The 25,441-nt window shown below is 39.7% G+C and overlaps 1 protein-coding gene and 1 long non-coding RNA gene across 11 annotated transcripts; one reads left to right on the plus strand and one right to left on the minus strand.

Moving 5' to 3' along the window:
- Window positions 1-6,597: 6,597 nt before the first annotated feature.
- On the minus strand, window positions 6,598-15,590 carry LOC121899389. 10 transcript variants are annotated; one of them, XM_042415166.1, is made up of 7 exons: window positions 15,490-15,590; window positions 13,695-14,114; window positions 9,363-9,399; window positions 8,571-8,867; window positions 8,235-8,355; window positions 7,928-8,058; window positions 6,598-7,416 (listed from the first exon to the last, which is right to left on the minus strand). In XM_042415166.1, the coding sequence occupies exons 3-7, from the start codon at window positions 9,394-9,396 to the stop codon at window positions 7,010-7,012; spliced, it is 990 nt and encodes a 329-aa protein (XP_042271100.1). In that variant the 5' UTR covers window positions 9,397-9,399; window positions 13,695-14,114; window positions 15,490-15,590; the 3' UTR covers window positions 6,598-7,009. The 10 variants fall into 10 exon arrangements, 9 of the variants coding, with proteins under 9 accessions (XP_042271100.1, XP_042271096.1, XP_042271097.1 ...); XM_042415162.1 differs by having other exon boundaries at window positions 13,695-14,153; XM_042415163.1 differs by lacking the exon at window positions 15,490-15,590 and having other exon boundaries at window positions 13,695-13,767; window positions 13,869-14,225.
- A 143-nt stretch (window positions 15,591-15,733) lies between these two features.
- Window positions 15,734-24,558, plus strand: LOC121899390. Its single transcript, XR_006096689.1, has 4 exons — window positions 15,734-15,894; window positions 16,402-16,517; window positions 16,906-21,160; window positions 24,075-24,558. It is a non-coding gene; the product is annotated as an uncharacterized LOC121899390 (long non-coding RNA).
- Window positions 24,559-25,441: the final 883 nt, after the last annotated feature.

Genomic DNA, 25,441 nt, shown 5'->3' on the forward strand with positions numbered 1-25,441 from the left:
GAGTTTTGGTGGCTACTATGGAGGGAAATGATTTGCCTCTGCTTTGCCCCCAGAGTTCGAATCTCTCAACTCAGAGTCCTGCTCTCCTTCATCCATGCTTTACGAGCTGTACCCCATCATATTAGCTGCCATTCTTTGGGGGCATGAATGGTCTAGGAAGTCCATACTTATCCACTCTGATAACACCACAGTCGTAGCTAAACAAAGGTCAATCTCATTCTCTAGCCATCATGTAGTTCCTGCGCAGACTCACCTTATTCTCAGCTCAACACCAATTCATTCTCTGGGCCGCCCACAATAGCATTGCTGCTTCATTGTCTTGCTTCTCATTCCAAAAATTCAGACACTTGGCCCCAGAGTCGGATCTTCACCCAACGCCTATCCCACCATTTTCAGCCACAATATTCACCTAGCTCCACAGCTGGCAAACCTCTCTAATGCTTCACAAGAAGCCATCCTTAACAGTCTCTCCCCAAGCACACTCTCAGCCTACCTTACTGGCTGGAATTGCTTCAAGACATATCACTCCACCTACCAGCTGCCTTTTCTCTCTCTGGTCCATCTGCAATTTAATCATCCATGCTCATTCCATCCAAAAAATCCAGTCCTCCACCATCCAGACCTACTTAGCAGGAATCAACTTCTTCATCAAACTAGTCACCAGCTTCTAATGTCGTTCAACCTCATGACATGAGGTTGGGTTCCCATGAGAATGGGTTCTCATGTTACCATGTTAATAAAAGGCTTGTGTAAACAGGAACCGGCTCTCTCAGCTAGACACTTGCCACTCACTTCTGACCTTTTCAGCATCTGCATCCACTCCTTATGTTCAGACTACATAACCCCTATGGTTGACTTAACCCTAGAATCCATGTTTCTGCTGGCTTTTGTTGGATTCCTGAGGTGCTCTGAATTTGTCCCGACTTTATCGGTCTATAATTCCCCTCATCACCCCAGTCTATCTGACATAACCATCCACACAGCTGACTCATATTCACACTCTGAAGGATCAAAACAGATCAGTTGAGAGTTTCTTTCCATATCTGCTTATTTCGCCTCAAATCCTATCTCAGCCCATATGATCCACTACAATCCTTAGAACCTATTGTGTTATTTAGAATTCTTGTTTATGCAATACTTGTGATGTAATACTCTGCTCATTTAATTAGTGGTAGGCCCCCCCAAAAATTTGTAATTGCACTGGCAGGCTTTATTGCCGCTTCAAGGATTGTTCTCTTCTTCATTGGAACAGCCAGACAAAACTGCAGGTTGCTGAATGGTGAAAATTGATGACATTGCCTCTTTGGAATCTCTATTCTAGGAATTCTAGGAAATTCTAGGGGAAAAAAACAGTTTATTTGGTATTTATTGATACATGGTGCCCCCTTATTTTTAACTTTTGTCTCCACAATTTACTGTTTTTTCTTACTGTACTTGCAGCTAATTCTGTTTGCCCAGACTTATTTTGTTTTGTTTGTTCTGTTATTTATTTTTCGTTGATTTACTGTAATAAATGGTCTTGTGTTTTATTAGGTTTTGTATATATTGAAAAAGTTAATAAAAAAAACTTTAGTTACACAAAAAATATCATTTAATCCTGTAACAAGTGGCAATGTTGCTATTTTGACCAAATTTCCTTTCCGCTAATAAAAAATGGACTCAACTTTTCAGAATTCAGAATTACAGAAGAAATTGTTGGAAAGCAAAATTCATTAACAGTCAGTGCTGTAGGTTCACAATCTTTATAGACATATAGGCCCAGCTAAGCAGAAAAAAAAATTTAATACATTGTTTGTAAGCATTAGAAAAAATAGAAAAAGTAAAGGTGTGAAACATGAAAATTTACTCATACTAAAACTTATTTTCTTCAAATGCTAAATGATGAGACCTGAGACTATCTGTTGTATTTCTGCTGTAACCCTGGTTTAGTATTTTTCTGTCCTTGTGTGTCTCTCACTTCCTCACTGTCTCAGTAATTGAAATGTATTTTAACATGTGTTTGTTGTAGTAGTCAGGAGCCCCTGGTTAGATTGCAAACAAAAGGTGTCGTCATCACTGAGACAGTCTCTTGAAAATCTTGACCTAAATGACAGTAATCCCACCGACGACACAGGTACACACATTAATTTAAGAGGTCTCTACAGAGTTGCATGAATGCAGATGCAAATTCAATGTGGAGAAAACGCGAGTGTAAACTGTGCTTTGTGATTGGAACAATTGACAGTGTACACCGAATAGGGTTAACCGTGCGTATACAGCTTTAAGAGTTTTACTTTTTTTGCACATAAAGGGTTAACCTTGTCATTACACACCTGGAGCCCTGGTTCTTTACCCAGGGAAAGGTGCTCATTCCTTGGTACAAGACCTCCAGTGGTGCCCCTGGTTCCTGGAGGTCTCCAGGGGACCTTGCCTAGTTCTTTATCCAGGGGAGGAGTTCTCATTCCTTGGTACCAAGGCTCCAGTGGTGCTACTGGTTCCTGGAGGTCTCCAAGTGACCTTGCCTGGTTCTTTACCCATGGGAAAAGTGTTCATTCGTGGGTACAAGACCTCCAGTGGTGCCCCTGGTTCCTGGAGGTCTTCAGGGGACCTGAGCTGGCTCTTTACCCAGGCAAAATGTGGTCATTGCTGGGTAAGAGACCTCCAGTGATGCCCCTGGTTCCTGGAGGTCTCCCCTCCAGGAACTTTGGGTGGTTCTTCACTTGGAGGAAAGGTTCTCATTGCTGGGTACAAGATGTCCAGTGGTGCCCCATGGTCCTGGAGCTCCCTGTCAGATCCTGCTATATTCTGTAATTATAACAGATTCTGACTCAGAGTGCCAGGGGCACAAGGGCTCCCAAGGCTCTCCAGGTGCTCCTGGAGCTCCAGGGGACTTTGGGCTGGTTCTTTACCTCAGGAAAAGGTGCTCAGTCCTGGGGAAGGGACCTCTCAGTGGTACCCCGGTTCCTGGAGGTCTCCAGTGGGACTTAGGCTGTCAGGCCCTGGCTCCTGGAGGTCTTCAGGGGACCTTGGCTGGCTCTTTACTGGGGGCAAGGGTGCTTATTCCTGAGTACAAGTGTACTAGGGGTGGGGCTGGCTCCTGGAGGTCTCCAGGCGGCCTCTCTTTGCCCTTTACCCAGGGGAAAGGTGCTCATTCCGGGGTAAGTGACCTCAGTTGGGGGGCCTGGTCCTCCAGGGGAACTTGGGTGGATCTACGTAGGGGAAGGGTGCTCCTTCCTGGGTACAAGTTAAGTAGGGGTGGGTCCAACTCCTGGAGTTCTACAGGGGACCTTGGCTCGATCTTTAGCGAGGGGAAGGTTGCTCATTCCTGGGTATGAGACCTCCAGTGTTGCCCCTGGTTCCTGGAGGTCCTCAGGGGGCTTTTGGCTGGTTATTCACACTGAGAGAGAGCTCATTCCTGGGAAGGAGAACACCATTGGGGAGCCTGGTTCTCCAGGGGAACTTGGCTGGATCTTTACCCAGGGGAGGGGTGATCATTCCCGGGTAAGGGACCTCCAGTGGTGCCCCTGGAGCTCCAGGGGACTTTGGTTAATTTTTCACCCAGCCTTTGAGGTCTCCAGGGGACCTTGGCTGGATGTTTACCCAGGGAAGGGTGCTCATTCCTGGGTAAGGGAGTTTTGGTGGGGGGCCTGGTTTTCCAGGGGAACTTGGCCAGATCTTTACCCAGGGGAAGGGTGCTGATTCCTGGGTAAGGGACCTCCAGTGGTACCCCTGGAGCTCCTGGGCCTTGGTCTGGTTCTTTACCCAGGAAAGGGTGCTCATTCCTGGGTAAGGGACCTCCAGTGGTGTCCCTGGAGCTCCAGGGGACTTGGTCTGGTTATTTACCCAGAGAGAGAGCTCATTCCTGGGTAAAAGACATCCAGGTGTGCCCCTGGAGGTGTCCAGTGGGACTTTGGTTAATTTTTCACCCAGCCTTTGAGGTCTCCAGGGGACCTTGGCTGGATGTTTACCCAGGGAAGGGTGCTCATTCCTGGGTAAGGGAGTTTTGGTGGGGGGCCTGGTTTTCCAGGAGAACTTGGCCAGATCTTTACCCAGGGGAAGGGTGCTGATTCCTGGGTAAGGGACCTCCAGTGGTACCCCTGGAGCTCCTGGGCCTTGGTCTGGTTCTTTACCCAGGAAAGGGTGCTCATTCCTGGGTAAGGGACCTCCAGTGGTGTCCCTGGAGCTCCAGGGGACTTGGTCTGGTTCTTTTACCCAGATAAAGGGGCTAATTCCTGGTCCGCCCCTGGATCCTGGAGGTCCAGGTCTCCTGTTACCAATTGTCAAGTTCAAGCAACATGTCCATGAAAGTTCCATAAAGTCACTGACATCCTTTGTCTGGCCAACAAATTTGGCAAGTTTGTATGAGGTCTGATTGACTTGGGACCACCTGGGCTGGATAGCGGTGGTGTCCCACTGAATGTGCAAGTGTACACTTGTCCAAAAATGTCACTAAAGAGTCCCAAAAAGGCCCCTAAAGTTGGGAAGTTTGTCCTGTGAAAGCTGTTATTGGAAGCTGTCACGGTAAGGTTATATTAATTCTGACCTTATGGAACTGTCCTGTGAGTTTTACGAGACCTTGGTTCAACTCATGAAAATCAGGTAAACCCCTTATCCCTTCGCTGAGATCGATTAGATAAAATATTCAGTGTGTTTTATAGTGACCCTACTGATCCGTCCCGTGAGTTTTAGCTAAAGACTAAAATCGTAATGACATCTTTAATGCTAGTACTTTTGTACTGTAAACCTTATAGTTACGCTTTTAACACTAGTACTTATGTATGAATGAAAAATTGCGGGCCTGTTCCACTACCTCATAATTGTGTCCTGGAATTCTCTAACTCCCGTCCCACACCCGTGTAATTCTGTCCTCAAATCTCAAAAAGTTTTTACCCCTAGTACTTATGCTCTGAGAGACATTGTGATCCCGTACCACACTTAGTAATTATGGCCTAGAAGACTTGTAATTTGATACATTTTTCAAAGTCCATTTTCTAGGTTTCTTGTAAAGAAGTACCAGTACCTATTGAAACTGTAATCTTAAGAAAACTTTTCCAGAAACCTTGTGATCTTGTACAAAGGATCTGTACTTATCTCTAGCGGTCAAAGTGTGAGTTACACTTCCCTTGTGAAACTGTCATGGATACCAGTAAATGCATATGGGGCCCTAACTTTTACTTAAACTAATAGAGGGTAAGAACATTCTGGAGTCTGGGTTGCACATGCCCAAGATCTTCACGTCCAAGGATGAGACCAAATCGGCAGCAGGGTGGTCCATTGTGCCTTGGAGTGAATCTTCACATGCTTTCCCTGGAATGCCACGATGAACAGCTGGGCGGGTATCTCTACTGCCACAGCGCCCTGAATGTGGGTGGACTTGATGAGGTACAGTGGCTGCTGGAGAAGATGATACAGAGTACTCCAGAAAACCAAGTGGAAAACTTAAAGGACTACCTTAGAGAAATGACCCAAGAGGATGAGTATGATATGGATGAATGATAAACTTTTTCAGCTAAATTGGGTTTTAAATAGTGTGAGTGCACATTTGTCTGTGTATGTGTCTTTTGTGCTTGACTCATTTTTAAAATGGATTTTGTTCCGTTTACATGTTTTCATTCATTTACCTCTTTGGAAACAAAGGTTTTCATGTAATCACCATGGAAACCATTGACTGTACACAGTCAGTGATGTAAACACAGAGGTAGAAAAACTGAAGGGTGGATTCCAGCGACAAGCTGATATCTTCCCTTTGGTTCACAGAAGAATGTGATACCTAATGGTATAACATTGGAATGAATAAAAAAGACAGATGGCGCTGAGCTGTCTGCTCTGAAGAATGTTAAAAGGATATGTCTGGTGATATATTTTTCTTTTTGTCAATAAATCCAGTGAAATGACCAATAATGAATCAAAAATGAATTTATGTAACGATTATTGCCTGTGTATCCAAGGCTGATATAGATTTTTACATTGTGCCATAGAGCTCCTTTTTTGTCAAAAATCTATTAAAATTAAATCAACCAGCCTCACCGTTGCACTGGATGATGTGTCTTCATCACAATGAACATGGGTGCTGTAGTTTATTTTGACTCCAAAACACTGTACACACCATAAATACTATGAAAATATAAGAATACCATACAAATTACATATATTACTAGAGCACCAAATATGTATAAATCAGTGGCTGAAAATAGTCTCCAACAAATCTACAATGTGCTCCTGTTCGAGCAACGTTTGCCAAAAACTAGTGTCTAGCTATTTATGAAAGTATTGATCCTTGAAAAAAAAGAGAGGCTATATATGTGACATTATCTTGAAAGATTTAACTCTTAAGGTAAAGGAAAGTGTTGAGAGATTAACTAACATTTTATTAGTTTTGATCTTTTCATGGGATTTGTTGATGGAAAATAAAACCAGCCTTGTCCTTGTTTGCTGAGTGACACTCTCAAGTTATCTTCTATGAAATATCTGAACAATTTCAGGTAAATACCCACCATCGTTAAGGTGGAAAAGGGTGATCATCCTGGGCCCTGGATTTTTAATAGTGTAGATATGTTGTTCATGTTTTTGTTAGTAAATATGTATAAACCAATATAAGAGAAGGAAAAGGTGAAATAATTGATCAAATCGATATAGTTTTTATTGGATGAATGATAATAAACAAATGCTTACGTTACATTACTCACAGTACCTACATATTACAGAGAAAAAAGTTATTAGAAAGGGTATGCTGAGTATAAAAACAGTATGCAAAAATCTTAGGTCTATTCAAATATAATCAATGTCAAAGGGAGAAGATGGAGAAGAGGAGGAAGAATTTGAATATGACTCTTGTAGTTAGCAGTCCTCCAGTATACAGTCTTTATGTTGTAACTGCCAAGATAAAAGAGACAGAACATACAGTTAAAAGTACATTTCTGCTGTCACTTAGAAACCATGTAAACTGTCAAGTGATATACTTTGGTCCCAGTAGTCACATCATCATGTCAAGGCCTTTAATTCAAACCTGGACATTAAAAAAATAACAATCTCATGCCAGATTTGGACTTGAACAAAACAACAGCTTACCTTGGCAGATGAAAGGCAATTCATCAAAGCAGTGGGCATCCTGCCACTTGTAGGTGATTGACTCATTGACCCAGATGATCTTCCCACAGTGGTTGTTAACAGGGTCGATGGGGAAGCTGCTATTCCACTCACCGTTTTCAACTTCTGTACCTGAGGTCCACATCCAGGGGACATTGCAGCCAAAGATGGATCTCTCCAGGCCGATCCACACCCCTCTCTGCAGGTTTATGTTTCCACAGTTCTCTTCCAGGAGCAACTTAACATCCTCCTGCACTGTCTCGTTGGTTATCTGAACCAGGGAGGAATTCTGTCCATGGCAGTGCTTCAGGGCACCAATCCAGGTTTTAGCGCTCTCGTAGAATCGGAGACCTGCACCATGTCAACACAAAACACAAAAGCAAGGTGAAATTTAAAGAAAGTGCATGTTACACACACACACACACACACACACACACACACACACACACACACACACGCACACACACACACACACACACACACACACTGCACATCCTCACATCCTCTGTCCTTTTCTATAAAGGCCAGTCAACTCACCATGATATTCAGGAGTGTTTTATAGATCTTACACCAGAAGTATGCTTTGGGAATGCACAAATTTGGGAATACATTTGACTGAGGTGGATTAAAACAATTTCTACTTTTGATAGAAATAATCTGGGTTATATTGTATTTTTTGTTGTATTTGTTGTTTTTTTTCATTAGATTGAAGAATAGAATTACTCTGAAGGTCATGGAATATTTGGTTTTCAATTTACTTATGGTTTTGAAGATAAAATATTATTATAAGGTGAATACATCTTGAAAACTACTATTATAACAACTGTAGGACAGTTATATTGTGTAAAACAAAAGTACTTGCCTGTACTGTTGCCATCAGTAGACTTACAGGTGATAGAGTGTTGAGTAGTGTTTATTTCTGTATTGTTTCTTTTAAATTGTATGTTCACTGTCCTATTATGTATTGATGGCACAGAGAAATGTATTGTGCCTCTGTGGAAGAAAAATATACAGCTGATGAAAAAGCTTTTAAAATGTATGACACAAACATGCTGGCCCCTACAACTCATCACTGGCAGCAAATTTGAAAATCAACACTGCAGCATTACATTTTATAATTGTTATATTTTTTCTTGCTAACGAGGAGGATACACACAAGACTTATTTACCCATGAAGGTTGATACACTCGTCCTTGGCATTGAAATGTTTGCAACAGTGTTTTGCAGATTCTCCCTGTTCTGGTCCACCTAGGCAAACTTCAGAATCACTGTGACATGGCTTTACACACCCTGATAAATAGAAGCATTGAGTATTAAAAACAAAACACAGAAATGGTTAAAGTGGAACTGCAGATGCATATTGAAACCTGGACATACTTGCTGAATCCTTTTCTCTTGGCAAATGTGCAAGATTTAACTTCAATTCAAGAAATCTTGAAAAGCAATCTTGCTAAAAACAGACAAGTGAAGAAAACAGAATTTGTCAAAAGATTTGCAGTGCTTACCTTTTACGTCCCTTAGATTTATATCAAAAGTGTTGGATTCATAGAGGAGGTTTTTCTCAAAACCTGTTTTGTTCCAGTTGTTTGGCACTTGCTTTCCCTGGGGCAGGACCATGACTTTCACGCTTTTTTTCAAGGGCTCGCAACATTTAAATTGGAAAATCCACCTGCCAGCTCTGCAATGGAGTGTAGCAATCCATTTATCAGGGCCCTCCCCGCACTCCTTGCTGAGAGTGGAATTGACTCCTCCTAGTGGCCATTGATCTCCTGTTCCTGAAACCAAGGGCAGCTGGATTGTTGCTGTAATGCAGATCACATCAGCAGTTTAGTTAGTAGTTCTTTATTGGTTTCTGTATTTCTTTACTTATTCACTAATAAAATTAATATGTTGAGGAAAATATGTAGATAGATAAATAAATACAGATGTAAAGTAATGTAATACAGTATGCTTTATTTATCACCCATTCCTGTGAATTTGTATCCTTTTTTTTGTATCTTTTTTCATTCATTATTCACATTTATGTTTTAATCTTTTTAATTATGAATTGATTAAATGACATACTAAGTTAGCCAGGTCCACTTATGACCTTTTTATAAAAAATCTGCTGTAATATAAAATGTAATTAAACATAAAGGAAGAGAGATTGACAATAAAAAAAGAAACTTCTCTAAGTCCGCCCCCCAGGGCTTGGTGGCTAGATACCACTATATGTAGGTGAAGAATTGTTAGTTTTTTTATTTCTATTTGGGTGAACTGTCCCTTAATAGATTCTAATAAGGCAGTTATGAACATACCCAGCAGCAGTGGTAGATAGATCAAATGTGCCATGACCTGTAAACATACAGAAAAAAAAGTTTAAAGTGTGAGGAAAGAACACACCTGAGATGCAGATCACTGAGCTCATATCAAAGGGAATTTCATAAATAGATGTGTCAGGTGCCTCTAACATGGTGTTAAATTTACATAACCAAACGGCGTGACTGTGTCCAGCTGTGAGAACAGTTAAGTGATCCTCAGTCAGCTTTCAGATTTTGAAATTTCTTTGCAGACAGCACATCACAGTGGTGATAATGACCCACTGATCAGATCACATGACTAACTGTGACTTGATGGTGCACCCATTAGCTGACAAAGGTCCACAAATCTCTTTTGGTAAAATAGATTCCCCTCCGCAGAGGATGACCAAATATCCAATGTGGATTTTGGAAACAGCTAAACTACTGCACTAATAATTTAGTTCTCTTAAGACTTCAACTGGTGAGTGGTGGGCTACTGGCCACACAGAACACAGTGTGCTCCTCTTATTGTCTAAACACATGAAAGGAAAACAGTACTAAAAAAAGAATTCTAATTTGCATAAGTCTTTGCATTTGCTTTGAGTTGCAAAAGAACAGACAATGGGCTTTATTTTCGTGGAGGTGCAACGACCAGTGCAAGCAGCGCTCCGACACGCTTTGTGTGTCTGTGTGGTATTTTTGGTCACCAGCGCAGAGCGCATGGTGCACAAGTGGGAGGTTCATTCAAATGAAGCAGCACAAAGACAGATGTTGTATTTTGGGTGAAGTTTGGTCCTGTTTCTAGCGCAACGTCAATCCGCTGATGCTTTAGTGATTTTATCAACAGAATCAAACTAAATACTTGCTGCTGAAGTGTTGCAACAACGTATTGATGCTTAAAATATAAATTATGTATTTCAATTAAACACCCTTCAACCAAAATCGGCACAGATAATAACGTTTAATGTGGTTGAAGCAGAAAAAGCCAGTTAATCAGTTTGCATTGATCTATAAATGAATGTAGGTGATTCTTACAGTATTTGCTGTCGACAGCTGTTTATACTGTATGAGAAGCCTCTCATTCAGTTCATTAAATCTCTGCAGCATCTAAGGGCAGCAGGACAGATATGTTGATAAATCCGCAGCCTCTGAGAAGTGTCGCGCCAGAGCGCAGTGCTTTTACGCACGGCCGTTCACTGTAAAGTACCTGTTGTCACCAGGCTGATACAGTATAATCACACACACCTCTACAAACATCAGTCTGGTCGGTTATAATTCGATATTCTGCTTTTTTATGAAGGAGACGTCGGGTTAGCAGCTCATCAGCCTCTTCTCTAACTTTCTTTTTGGCAAAAATAGCGTCTCATATTTTATCCTTGAAACACATCGTGGTGCAAACGCTGTTGTATAACATTAATTACTTAACTAAGTGACCAATACAATCGTATAAACGGCTTCACCAAATCAATTTCTTTATTTTCTATTTCTGTCGATATTATAGTAACTAACTGATGAAAAAAACCTACTCCAGCTGTCTTTGGTTACAGATTTGTGGTGATGTGTGTTCATGTTGTGACGCTCTGAACCATCCAGACATTTAATGAAGAAAAGCTTTCCGTTTGTTGAGTTGTCGTTATCACGTTTAACTGTGATTAATTTGATACAACTGTGTCAGAGCTTTGAGAGCAGTGATGTGACTGGCTAAGAGCTGATCTTTATTCACCTTCACTCATACATGAACCACAATAGCAGCTGCGTATGGAGACGCCCAAACAGTCCGTGCGCCTGCGGTGAAAATAGGTCCCAATATGTTAAAGTAAGTAAAATTGGAGTATTAAAGTGTCATGAAATAGATTTTTGTAGAATTTTAATATGACAGACAAACACCTAATGTTTATTACAAAGTGTAACATCACAAGGAAATAAGTTTTTTTTAATCATCCACAGTTTTCTCCAATTTAAATATCTATTTTACTGAATTCATACATTTGAATGAAATAATTCAACAGGATTAACCAAACTGAATACAGTGTCTTTTATTATATTAAAGCTGTTTTAATGTATAATAAACTTACCCAATCAATGAGGACTCATAACTGGCTCTCCTGATTGTGATGGCAGGGTGGGCAGGGAAATATAAACAGCTTTTACAGTACATCACTTTATAAAGCTGTGTACCTCTTCCGCTTTAAGAAACACACCCACACATGGATACTCATTTGTTTAAAAGGTGTGTCTTGCAGCTGAAAAGTCAGCCTGTCTAGTTAGGTGACTACGGTAATTAAATACCAAAGACACAGTATTTTTCCTGCAGTCCAACTGTCTTTTAATAAATCACTAAGGTGTATGCATATGGGCTCCCCGAGCTCTGCAGCAAGAGGAGCCCCTTGAACAGCTCACACAAACACTTTATACTTCCAGCCTCCATCCAACACAACCGTCAACACAAGCACCTTGTGTGCAGTCACACTTCACTGTCTGCAGACACCTGTTTCCTGCAAGATAATCAATAATGATACCAAATGGAGTCATGCTGGTCTTGTACAGTTTCTAGTTCTTCAACAATCACTTCTTAGGGTCGGGGTCACACCGCGTATCATGCACTTTAGCACCTTTCCTATTTCTTCTTTCCTAACAGACGAGACATTCATTTCACCTGCACAAACAAAGTGCGAGACATCTTGGCAAGACATTTTGCTTAAAACAGAACAATATGATTATAACATATAAAGGTCAATAGACAGGCTCAATAGTGCATCATGTTCTTTAAGGACAAAACTGATTGGTTGAATATACTTCTATACCAGATTAATGATCATCAAAATATTATACAATAATATAGTAATTTCTCCAACAGTACACTGTAATTAATTTACTGTTATTCACCTGTGGGGCGAGCAACAGTAAATTAAAAAAAATCCCTGCAGACACATTGCATGTGTAATTTGGATACGGTATGTATTTTCTTAAAAAAATGGAATTTTGGACATGGGGCTGTGAGGCTAGGAAGCGGGACAGCTCAGAGTACTGCTGGAATGACTACCGTGATCTGCGCTATCATCTTCTGACGCTGTGGTGTAATTTTATGAGTCTCATGAGTTGCTAAACGGAAAAGAACCTAATGGCGCAGAATGATTATGACAAGTATCATAAGTAATAAGTAGTAGTATGTTGAATTGTCATTATAATGAATATATAACCTCACAGACCACATATAATCAATGAAAGGGCACAAAAAAATGTTAAAAGAATCTCACTTAATGCACTGGATAAACTGGAGGGTATGTTTGTGTTAAACTTCACTTTAAATGTGTGTTAAACTTCACTTTGAAATGTGTTTGTATCAAACTCAGTGTTTCAAAAAAAAAAGGAAAAAAAAGAGTGACTGTGGGAAAGGAGCAAGAAAAAGGGGGGTGTGAGGAGGCAAGTATGGCAGTGGAGAGAGAGCCAGGGGAAGCTCTGACAATAATGGTTATATGGTCCTTAGCAGTTACAAAAAATAGCTGGATGGAAATGGTCATGCCAGGTATGACCAGCTCGGGCCAAAACCTATTTCAGAGATTTTGGGCCAACAACAGGTGACGTAAAAAAAAAAATAATATTGTGGTTGGCCATGTATGAAGAGGATGGACACAAGGCATGACCTATGCTGACCCAAGGGTATATAAGACAACACCCTCAGTTGCGAAACTCAGAGCAACGGGGTGGTCTATTATGAACACTGTATTACTCTCCTTTTTTGCCTGGCATTAAAGTACATTTTTGCTGCTCAGAAACTCTGACTCCTGATTTTTGAACAACAAAGAGAAGTTTGGCCTTGACTTTTTTCAACAGAGACCCAGCGGAACTGATACGACAACGCCACACTAATGCATGCCTCATCATCTTCGTCAATGACAAATATGACCTTCTCATCAAAATCAAGGATGATGAGCACAATCGTCGGGCAGCAAAACATCGACACATCCCAAATGTTTTCCCCAATCCCGAAAACAAGTTCCCAGGAGCTGCTGAGTTCAATGAACTCAATGGTTGAAAACACAAGTTAGTCGGGTGCAGGGTGACGTCAAGGGAGAAACGTCAACCAACGTGGACACTGGCATGGCAAGCGGGGACTTTGTCTTCCAGCATCCAGAGGCAGATACAATGCTGCTCTCTGCCTATGCTAAGCTGAGGATCAGGAACTACACTAGAACAGTTGTACTAGACTGTGAGGACAGGGATGTGTTTGTCCAAGCGGCTTAGGTCTCGCAACAACTCCAAGGTGATCTGCTGATTAAATGCAAGCATGCGTTCATCAACTGCTGTGCCATGCTCTCAAAAGAGGTTGCAGACATCATCATACCTCACCTCAGGGATCTATGGGCATGAGAAGAAGAGGGTGTTGCAGAAGGCGATGACTGATCCTGAGGCAAGAGAGGTCCTGGGATGAGTGGGGGAGAATCTGGAGTTAGAAGACGGAGTCAGAGCTGATATGAAAGCATTTGTCCTCTCCATCGTCTATGCTGAGAGTGTAGATGTTACCTGCGGGCAGGCCAGAGCTTCCAAGTGGCACAAACTGAGGAAGAATTGTACAATGCGTCTGCCACCTGACGATTACTCGTTGGATCTTCATGTAGTAAGGACAAACTATATTGCATCTTGCCAGCTCCATTACAATCTGCTCGAGCATCCCTCTCCCATTGGTCATGGCAGGGAACTCGTGAATGGGAAGTGCTGACCAGTGCATCACATCCTTCCCAATTTACCCCAGCAGTTCACACTTCATGACTGTTCAGATGAGAGTAGTAGCAATAATGAGAGGAGGGACTGTGGAGAATCAACAGATTCAGATGAAGAGTAGCGGTCCATGTCCTAATCATTGTAAAGTTGCAAATACAAAAAAATCTATTTGACACTTTAATACTCCAACTTTACTTACTTTAACATAGTGGGACCTATTTTAACTGCAGGTGCATGGACTGTTTGGACATCTCCATGCACAGCTGCTAGTTTGGTTCATCTATGAGTGAAGGTGAATAAAGCTCAGTTCTCAGCCATCTGCGATGGTGACCAAAATACTGCGCAGACACACAAAGCATGTTAGAGCGCTGCTTGCACTGGACGTTGCGCCTCCATTGTATACTGAATTTGCAACTCAAAGCAAATGCAAAGACTTATGCAAAATAGAGTTCTTTTATTACTGTTGAATGAGAGGGGAATCTATTTTACCAAAAGAGATTTGTGGGTCTTTGTCAGCTAATGGGTGCACCTACAAGTCACAGTTTGTCATGTGACCTGATCAGTGGTTCATTATCACCTTTGTGATGTGCTGTCTGCAAAGAAATTTCAAAAAATTTTTAAAGTCCAGAGTAACCCAAGTAACCGGGTTCTTGAGCTGACTGAGGATCACTTAACTGTTCTAACATCTGGACTTTGAGTACACCATAATTTAAGTATTTGACTGCCAAAGTTATAGAACAAAGAAAACAGAGTCATGCAATTTAGTTATGTAAATTTAACAACCATTCTAGAAGCACTTGAAACATCTATTTATGAAATTCCCTTTGATATGAGCTTAGTGATCTACAGGGATGGAGCAGCGATTTTAAAAGTGTGGGGGTTCTAGAGGTGGGACATGAGCACGGCAACCCCCTGCCCTAGAGCCCTGTTCCAGTCTCAACAAACCAAATCAAAATGAATGCCATGCATTTAAACATTTTTTTTCTACTACTGAGTGTAACAACCCAGCAGAATTTATTTAGGGTCTGGTAGCAGTTTATTACTTATATCCAGTTATTTGTATGAATTGATGTACTGGAGCATAGCTATCCTTATTATACTTAAAGTCATCACAGAATATCTTTATTTTACTTCCTAACATACCTTATAAACATGAAATTAAAGGAAACTTACACTTCAATTAAAATTAAATGGATAGTTATTGTGATGAAGGACTTGTTTGTTTGTGTATAATAGTAGTTTAGTCAATCAGTTGGGTAATAGGATTGTTGTAGTGGGTAACAGGGATCGGCCAATCAGCGCCCTTGTTAGTAGCAATGCAAACACTGCCGGTTGCTATGTTTTGTTTTGGTCATAGTTGCCATGGAGAACGGACAAGAGAGAGACTGCAGTCGATTATATATAGTAAATAGTGGCCACTTACGAGCTATCCTCGCATGTGTGCGTTCAGAACAAGCGGCAATCTCTGGGGCTGTAAAATAAAGCCAATGCGGAAGTGCCAAAAACTGCAGTTCCTTGAATGGCCACTTGAGGCAGACTCCAAAAGCAAGTCATTCCCCGTAGACCCTCTTTACAGCAGAAATAAACATGGTACAAAGAACAGGTTTGGTCTCTATAGCTAATTTCCCCATTCATGACAACTGTACGAAGGACATGGCTGCTTTGAGTGACAGGTCCGCCAGCCGCTAGATGGCTTGTTTCAGCCATTCGGCCCGCCTCTTTGCCCATTTTTGATTGGCTTGGAGCTAGGCTGTGTCACGCACTGCCATGATGGCAACGGCCGGAGCGCTCGCCTTGAGCTTCAAAACCACTCTTTAGAAACCAACGGGTAACGTCACAGTAACTACATCCATATTTTTATACAGTCTGTGTTTCAGAAACATGTAAGTGGATTGTGTAACGTAACCTTCTGTGCCTTTGAGTTTATATTAGCAATGTGAATATGTTTGGTTCAGATCAAAGCTATTAGCATAAAGTCCGCTAGCCACATGCTAACACTTGCTATAGTAATTGTAATCAGTGGCTGTTACTGCCATGGTGGGAATGTAATTGCTCACATATTCTGATATTCGTACTCTAGCTGTACCACTGTGCATGTTAGGATTAACAGTGATGTCATGATTATTATTGAAGTACCTTATGACGGCGGCGGTCTCATGCTAAAGTGTACGTGGCTTTGTAATACAAGTGACTTGCTAATCAGCAGTTTACCTCAAGGTTAAGTAGAGTTATGAGAGGTGCTGTTAGGATTTATTAGCATTAGCACTACTTAATGATTCCTGTCAGCAGTGTTGCTGCCTGTGAGCTAATGTTGTTCGTTTATTCTTGTTTGTAGAACCACACACACCTGTATATACCTACCTGTTGGTATTAATAAACCATTGAAGAGAGCATCCCAGCATCCCTTTGCCGATGCACCACAGTGGTCACCTACCCCCTAACTAGCTACAGGTACAGTTTGAGCTATCATCCTCCATTACAGTTAACAAATCAGTATCTTCAAATAATTGGCTTAAGAACATTAACAATTACAGGTTCAACCTGAAAATGTATTATGTTGCCCTTAAAACATAAAGAGTCATTTCTGAGTCCATGGACTAGTACAACCTAAACTGTCTACAATTTTTAAAAAAAGTGTCTCTTTTAGTAGGAATCCAAATGGGACCTTTAATTGTTTTTAATTGGGAAATTACATACCCAAAGTTGTCCAGTTTTTATGTTTCTGTGAAAGTGCGGTTGTCACAACACCCGTAACACCCATGGCTGCGACGTGCCTGGTGATCTGCATCTCAGATTTTTTTTCCTCACATTTTAAACTTTTTTTTCTATATGTTTACAGGTCATGGCACATTTGATCTATCTACCACTGCTGCTGAGTATTTTGCGAACTGCCTTATTAGAATCCGTTAAGGGACAGTTCACCCAAATAAAAAACAAAACAAAACAATTTCTTCACCTGCATCTAGTGGTATCTAGCCATGCAGATATAGTTAGGATTTACTTAATTGTGTTTCGAGATATCTGACATTTCAATCACCATCCCAATGAAACAGAAGTGAATGGAATTTAGTTTGTGGTGCTCACTGAAAAATTACATTTAAAAAATGTGTTGTCTCATCCACAGGTCTGTGGATTATCTGAAGTAACAGGAACACTGCAATTTAGGTGGCAGGCACTTTAATGGAGGGATTTTTGTTAATCTCTCATTAATCTCTCTTCCTTTATGTTTAGTTACATTTTTATTACTCGGCTTTGTTGAATACTCAATTACGGCATTCTATGGTCTGTTATTTATGAATAGCAGGCTGCTGCCATGAATAGCAGACCGTTGCTAAGGATGCAATTCTGTTCATAGTCTCTGAAGGACCATGTCAAATCATATCAGAAAGAAGTCCAGTTAAATTAACAACTACAGCTAATTCGCAACACGTTGTGGTAGCAAAAATGTTAGCGACAATGTCTGTGACTGGGCACAGATGTGACAGCAGCCCGAACAGCTACTGGGCTCCAACCATTACAGAAAGAGAAAAGTTTAGCAAGATCCTGTCCTCCAATCCAGGCAACAGCAGCAGATCTGGTGAGCGCCTCTCTTAGTTGCGTATCACTACACACTGACTTAAGTGATAAAAGGTAGTGATAGGCTAATATTAATATTGTTACCAGTTGAAACATTAGTAGCAATTGTGTTTCCAGGTGTGTCAACTGCAAAGCCCTGCCAGGAAGGAAACAGATGAGTGACAGAAACGTCATGATCTTAAGAAGGCTACAGAGCTTTCATAGATATTTACGTTGCTATGCACGCAGTTCCAACAGTAGAATCTAACAGACAATTTTTTAGCGGAAGCAATAAAATAATTTTTAAATCAATATTTTGTCAGATTATTGATTTCTTTAGTAAATAGCCCTGTTATAAGCAGGACAATATACAGCAAGTGGGTCATTATTGCAAAAAGAACCCCAACAGAGTGATGCAGGACCACAACGCGAAGTGGAGCGCTCGCTGTAGACATTATCCCTTACTTATATCACTGCAGATTTTTTATAAAAAGGTCATAGGTGGCCCTGGTTCACTTAATATTGTAATAAATCTGAGTTCGAATAGAGACCAGAAGTTATGTAGGGTAAATGTCAGAGACCTCAGAACAAACAATACCTGACCACAAAGAATAGCAGGCAAAGCAATAATCTTTATTAAATTAAGATCAATTAGAAAAGGGTCCCTGGAGTTTGACTAGATGGGAGAGTTATCAAACTTTAGGGGGGGGGGGTCAGGACTAGACACACTATAAGAAATATACACACCACCATCCAGGGATGCAAAACACACATCAGGGATAAGACCACATCACTACAGACTTGAGAACCCGCCACACTACACACAGTGGAGTTACACTTTTAAGTTATAAGAAAGAGGGTGAGACCAATACAAAGTCTCCCCACGCCCGGGACCTAACTCAACCCCACCCAGCTTGTGGCAACATCCAACTCGGGGCACCACAGCTCCATCGAAAAACAACAAAAACAACAAAAAATACAATATAACCCAGATTATTGCTATCAAAAGCAATAATGATGCTAATCCACCTCATACATACTTAAATATTGTTTAAATGTATTCCCAAATGTGTGCATTCCCAAAGTATACTCCTTGTGTAAGATCTATAAAACACTCCTGGATATCATGGTGAGTTGACTGGCATTTGTAGAAAAGGACAGAGAATGTGAGGATGTGCAGTGTGTGTCTCTCTGTGTGTGTGTAAATGTGTATTCTGTAAATATAAACACCTTCCACAAATACAAAAAAAGATTTGTAAACTCACAAAAATATTTTGCAAATATAAAACGGATGTGCAAATACAAACTAATTCCTCAAATAAAAAATAATATCTGTGAATACATTAAATTAATTTAAAAATAAATGAAAAGCATTTGTGAATATCTTCCTAACATTTACAACTTTCCAACAGGAATCTTTATTTGTGAATCGACAAAACATTTGTGGATCTCAGTTCTACGCTTGTGGATTTGCTTTTTACACACATTTTACACGAGTATTGAGACAAACATTCCGTCGGTCCGAATGAAAATCCACTCGTATCACTCCATCATTTTCGGATAGCACGTGATCACCTGCTGACGACGTCATTTCCGCATTTCCAAGTAAGAGCATGCAGTCTTTCTATGCTTTCTATGAGCTGTTTTTTTTTTCGGCAATAAGTAACGTGCATTTATTGTTTTATGTTAATGTCATACAGTGAGTATTAGTGTGTTTTTATTTGTTTTATGTATATTATGTAGCTCACACTTTCGTATACATTCTGTTTGAGTATGAAGGGCTCGAGGATGCTTGTGGGCTCTCCAAAGCAGCTTGGTTGCTTCTTCAGTTAGCAGCTAGCAGCCACCTCATCCTTTATATTTGTCATTTATTCTTTCAGGTGGGTAAAAGTCACAAAGCACTTCACATCTTATTAGTAGTCTACTCTAACTAATGTAGTTCTAATGTCTGTGCTGAACTGCACCGTGTTTAGTTAGATAGGTGTTTTGTTTGTTTTATTCTCTCCACAACCGTGCACCTGATAGACTTGGAACTGTGCACACCGCTACTTCTTACTAGATCAACAGCCAATGGTTTCCATGGCAATTACATGAAAACCTTTGTTTCCAAAGAGGTAAATGAATGAGAACAAATAAATGTTACAAAATCCATTTTAAAAAGTAATCAAGTACAAAAGACACATACACAGACAAATGTGCACAGAAAGTATGAAAGCTGAAAGAAAATTATCATTCGTCCATATCATAAACTTACAATACACAGAAAAACTAATCTGCCCATGATAGCGATACATTGACAAAACAGCTATAAACAAATCACAATGTAAGCTCTCCTCTTTGTGGTCTTGATTTGATCTTTGTGATCTTGTTTCCCTCGAAACTAAACAAAAAAAAAGAAAAGAAAAAAATTAAATAATAATAATGATAATAACAATAATAATGATAATAATAATAATAATACCATATATGGTTTCACCTACATTTATGTTGAGAAGTCTACAATTGTCTACAATTCAGTATGAAGTTTTTTAGGAATCAACAGTCAGATTTTTGTTTCATGAAAGTATTATCATATCTTGTGATACTTGCTGTTCATTTTAAGGTTCATTACAGTTTTTCCACTCCCATGTGTTTAGTTGAGGAGAAACACCCTGCTTAGGGCAGAACTGAGTAGAGTTGAATTTGAAAAAATGCAGACGTCCACAGGTGTTGTCAACCTGCTTATTGAGACCGCAACTTATAAATTTCATGCAGTTGAAAGACTAAACAAAATCTGGCCTAGCATTGTTGTGTGACATGGTGAGTGCATAGCATGTCTTACAAACATGAGGGTGCAGGTCCAATTCCACCCATTGCTGATTTTAATCTTAATCTAGATTTTTCAATAGCGTTCAGCTTCCAGTAATGCAAAAATAAATCAGCTTTCAGCAATCACACGCAATTTCTTCAGAAATTGCATTTTCCAGTTATCAAATCAGATTCCTCCACGATCCCTAAACACCAATTGCGACTCAGCTGTCAAACTTTAAAATCTGTTTCCCTCTCTGTCACTGTCAGCTGTCATTCCAGAGCAATCATCGAGACTCAGTGGGTCATGCTGCTGCATGCGTGCATCTGTCGTCATGCAAGTCGTTGTATCAGTACGCCACAAGCTATGATCTGAATACGGCCTACTCATATCAAGGTTGCTCCTCTGCCTCTTATCTCATTTCCCTGCTTTTTGGCTATCCTTTGCATCGTCATTGGCCTTTTCCCATCATAGGGGACGTTGGCTCTTCTCCCTGCTTCATGTAATATCCTTTTCATTCTTCTCACACCTTGAGTCTGCATATTTTGGAGCATCCTAACACTACGTCTTTGCAATGGTCTTTGACTAGCTGGTTATCATGGTACTACAATCAATGTATCAACACATCTGCTTCTGTTATTAGGGCTACTGGGTGCGTCCCCCCAGACTGACACTGTTTTATGTCAACTTTTTCACCATCCAGATGAATCACAGGCTGCAGTTCTACTATGGAAAGGGGGACAATTACCTGGTAATGTGCAACAGTCTGTGGCCTTTTGTCTCTTATTGTCTAAAAGTCTAAGAAATGTATTCATTTTTTGTCACCATTTTTTCATTTGCTAGTTTTACTATATAGTTATACAATATAATATCATCATTCATTAATTCATATGTAATTTATATTTCATTTGGAGTTCCTAGTGACTAAATATTCTATTGCTATTCACTTATGATTTCATAAACACAAAATTGAATCGCATGTATCAACCTTTCATTACACATTATTCATCATTTCTTAAATTTGTACCAGGATAAAATCCAAATCTAGTGCTCTATTTGTTTCTAGCAGATAATTATTAATCACCAGATTCAATTTTAATTTTGGGGATGCATTTCATTGCCAAAAGAATACAAACTGTTGCATCAAAGCCTAGTTTTGAGTCAACTCCAGTCAATCAATTGTCAAAAAAGACAATGCAAAAAGCAAGAGAAAAAGAAAGAAAAGAAAAATAATCAAAACAGAAATTTAAACACTTTAAATGTGCAAGAGGACATACCCAGTCACACAAAATTCTATTTAGATAAAGGATACTTTTAAAAATTGTTTTAAATGTTATTAAAGAAGATGACGACTTCACAGTTGTATTTAGTGAATTCCAGAGATGAGGACCTCTAAATATGATAAAAAAAATAATGATTGGAAGTGCGACAATAAGGTAAATGAAAGTCCTTTGATCGCCTCATTGAAGAAGAGTGAATGTCTGACAATAAAAGGAAAAAATTATGAAATGTATCTGGAAAGTTTTGCCTGTGATATATGAATTTGAACATAAACACACATGTTAGAAGAGTATTTACAGAATAAACTTACAAAATTTTAAATTTCCTAAACAAAGTTGCAGATGGCTCTTGGCTAGTGGAGTTTGAAATCATTCTCAAAAACCTTTTTTTGGATTAAAAGTAACTGATTGAGGTGTGAAGGATATGTAGCAGCCCAAACAATATTACAATAATTGATATATGAATAGATTAGACTATAATACAGGGATAAATAAGAGGAAGGACGAATCAGAGAACAAGCTTTCCTCAATATTCCAATCATTTTCATTGACCTTTTGCAAACATGTTCAATATGTTTTTTCCAAGTTAGTCTTTCATCAAAAATAACTTTAACTTTAACCGTTTCTGTATCATTAATGAATATTTTAGCGTCATCTTTAAAATATTTTTTGTTTTTATTGCAAAATATCATAAAAGTAGATTTTGTTCATCCGAAACCATTTAGAAATGAAGGACATTCCATTGTTTGCATGCTGGATTAGTGCTTTGAAATCATCATGAGTAACTATGAGATTAGTATCATCAGCAAATACAATAGGAAAAAAAAATCTTTGCAAACCACGGGCAAGACATTAATGTAAATCAAGAATAGAAGTGGACCAAGGATAGAACCTCGGGGTAATCCACAAAGTAATTTTAATCTATTTGAGATGCAATCATTTATGGATACAAATTGTTCTCTATTGTTTAAATAATATAATAATAATAATATTGTGATTAACTGTGTCAAATGCTTTGGATAAGTCTAAAAAGGTGCCGAGTGAATGCCGAGCTGAGTGAATACAGAGTGGTAACAAACTTCCACCTACACCTCCTTCATCCATGTTGTTAGATCTCAACCACACTCTTTGGAAATGAAAAGTATTTGTTGTATACGGTCAATGATGTAAACACAGAGATAAAAAAAAAAACTGAAGGGTGGATTCCAGCGACAAGCTGATATCTTCTCTTTGCTGCACAGAAGAATATGATAAGAATGGTGTTCTTCAGACTTGGCAAGTCTGAAGAACAAGTGATTCTACAAGTCTATGAAATCTACTGGATGAACACCATTCTTCAAAAAGATATTCCCTCATTTGGTGTTTTGATGATGGTGGTGGAGAGCGCCAGGGGCGTCGCAGCCGTGGGTGTTACGGGTGTTGTGACACCCGCACTTTCACAGAAACATAATTCCAGCCCCCCCACTTTTTTCTGTGGTCGTCCTTGATGAACCAAAACTGAGTTTCCCATACATGAAAAACCTATTGGTCAAGTTAGATTAATTGAAAAGCCATCCGGCCAAGCACAGCCATTGACCAACCCACCAGGCCAGGGAAGAGTAAACAGTTAAAGTAAAGTTACATTTGTGCATTCAGCAATGGTGCTTCTGTTACTGGCTGCTGGCTGTGATAACAGATCAGAGGTATGAAACAGCTATTTAACTAGTTAGTAATGTAGAATTTTCTTTTGTAACTTTGTCTTATTATGTGATGTGTCAGCTCAGCTAACATCATTGAACATAAATGAAATAGGCTATCCTAAATGTAAGTCAGGTGGCAAATTTGTTTTTAGTCACTTCTATTGTCTGTTTTTTAAATAAATAAATATTTTTTTAAAATAGTCATAGTCAAAGGTGAGCATTCATATTTAATATGTGTAACATCTGTCTGTCTTATGGCAATGTGTTGCCTGCCGTATGGTAAAGTCTTAACGACCAAATTAATGTTTATTAGCATGCTAATCGCTAATTGCGAGTTAAGCTAATCGCTAATTAGCCACCATGCTAGGCGGACTTTAGCAAGAATATTTACCTCTGTGTCCAGAATGTAAACTCACATAGTTCATACTATTTTAAGCTAAATGTCAAAGGAATATGTTGCTTTACATGTCATAGTTTTACTCCTTATGTCAGGGAGTAATGTGTGTTTTGCATTTAATATAAGTTAGAATGAGCTATAGTTTGTATTGTGTATTAAAGCTAGACCACAGTAATATTACTATTTATTATTGAGCTTAAAAAGGGTTCAGATGGTTGTAGGTGTGGCAGTTAGCCTGTGAGAGCAAGTTGCTCACTCTCTGCACTCACTAGACTCAAATCACCTGCTTATGTGATATTCTCCTGTTAGCTTTTAGGTGGACTTCAGATGAAGAGGGACTGCTTGTTCCCTGTGGCTGTTGGAGAGGAACTGACGCCTGCTGATACAAAACCTCCTGGACAACTTTTGGTATTTAATTTCCCAATTATAGACAATTAAAGGTCCCCTTTGGATTCCTACTAAAAGAGACACTTTTTTAAAAAAAATTGAAGACAGTTTAGGTTGTACTAGTCCATGGACTCAGAAATGACACTTTACTGTTACTGATTCGTTACCAGGGTTCAATTTGTTATGCATCTATAACTATCCTATTCATTTTAATGGAAGTGTAAGTTTCCTACAATTACATGTCTATAAAGTATGTAAGGAAGTAAAACAAAGATACTCTGTGATGACTTTAAGTATAATAAGGATATGCTCCAGTACAGCAATTCATACAAATAACTGGATGTAAGTAGTAAACTGCTGTGAGACCCTAAATAAATTCTGCTACACTCTATTCTTGTTACACCCATATGGTCTCAGTAATTATTTTATGGTAAGCTGAAGCAGTGGTTACAACTTCAGTAGTAGAAAAAATTGTTTAAATGCATGGCATTCATTTTGATTTGGCATGTTGAGACTGGAACAGGGCTTGAAGGCAGGGGGTTGCCGTGCTCATGTCCCACGTCTAGAACCCCCACACTTTTAAAATCGCTGCTCCACCCTTGGAGAGCGCTGTCTAACACGTCAGTCCTAAATCTCCCATCAGTGTTTAATTGGGTTGAGTTCTAGTGACTGCGAAGGCCATAACATATGATTCGCATCATTTTCATACTCATCAAACAATTCAGTGACCCCTTGTGCCCTGTGAGTTGGGGCGTTGTCATCCTGGAAGAGACCACTCCGGTCAGGATAGAAATGTTTCATCATAGGATAAAGGTGATCACTCAGACGCCTTTGTATTTATTTGCAGTGACTCTTCCCTCTAAGGGGACAAGTGGACCCGAACCATGCCAGCAAAATGCCCCCCACAGCATAACAGAGCCACCAGGTCCCCTCACTGTAGGGATTAAGCATTCAGACCTGTACCAGTTTTTCCTTTAATTTGTCAACCACCTGTATATGTGACATTATCTTGAAAGATTTAACTCTTAAGGTAAAGGAAAGTGTTGAAAGATTAACTAACATCTTTTTTTTTTTTTTACCTTTTCATGGGATTTGTTGATGGAAAATATTGCCAGCCTTGTCCTTGTGGGTGTGTGTTTGCTGAGTGACACTCTCAAGTTATCTTCTATGAAATATTTCAGGTAAATACCCACCATCGTTAAGGTGGAAAAGGGTGATCATCCTGGGCCCTGGATTTTTAATAGTGTAGATATGTTGTTCATGTTTTTGTTAGTAAATATGTATAAACC

This window comes from Thunnus maccoyii, chromosome 6 (assembly GCF_910596095.1).
Source record: "Thunnus maccoyii chromosome 6, fThuMac1.1, whole genome shotgun sequence".
Classification (NCBI taxonomy): Eukaryota; Metazoa; Chordata; class Actinopteri; order Scombriformes; family Scombridae; genus Thunnus; species Thunnus maccoyii.

Coding starts and splice junctions, on each gene's coding strand:
- LOC121899389 (XM_042415168.1), bottom strand. CDS start 9,396: ATGGCACATTTGATCTATCTACCACTGCTGCTGG. Junction 8,868..9,362: donor CTATCTACCACTGCTGCTGG/GTATGTTCATAA, acceptor TCTGCATTACAG/CAACAATCCAGCTGCCCTTG. Junction 7,417..7,927: donor TACTGATGGCAACAGTACAG/GCAAGTACTTTT, acceptor GACATGGTGCAG/GTCTCCGATTCTACGAGAGC.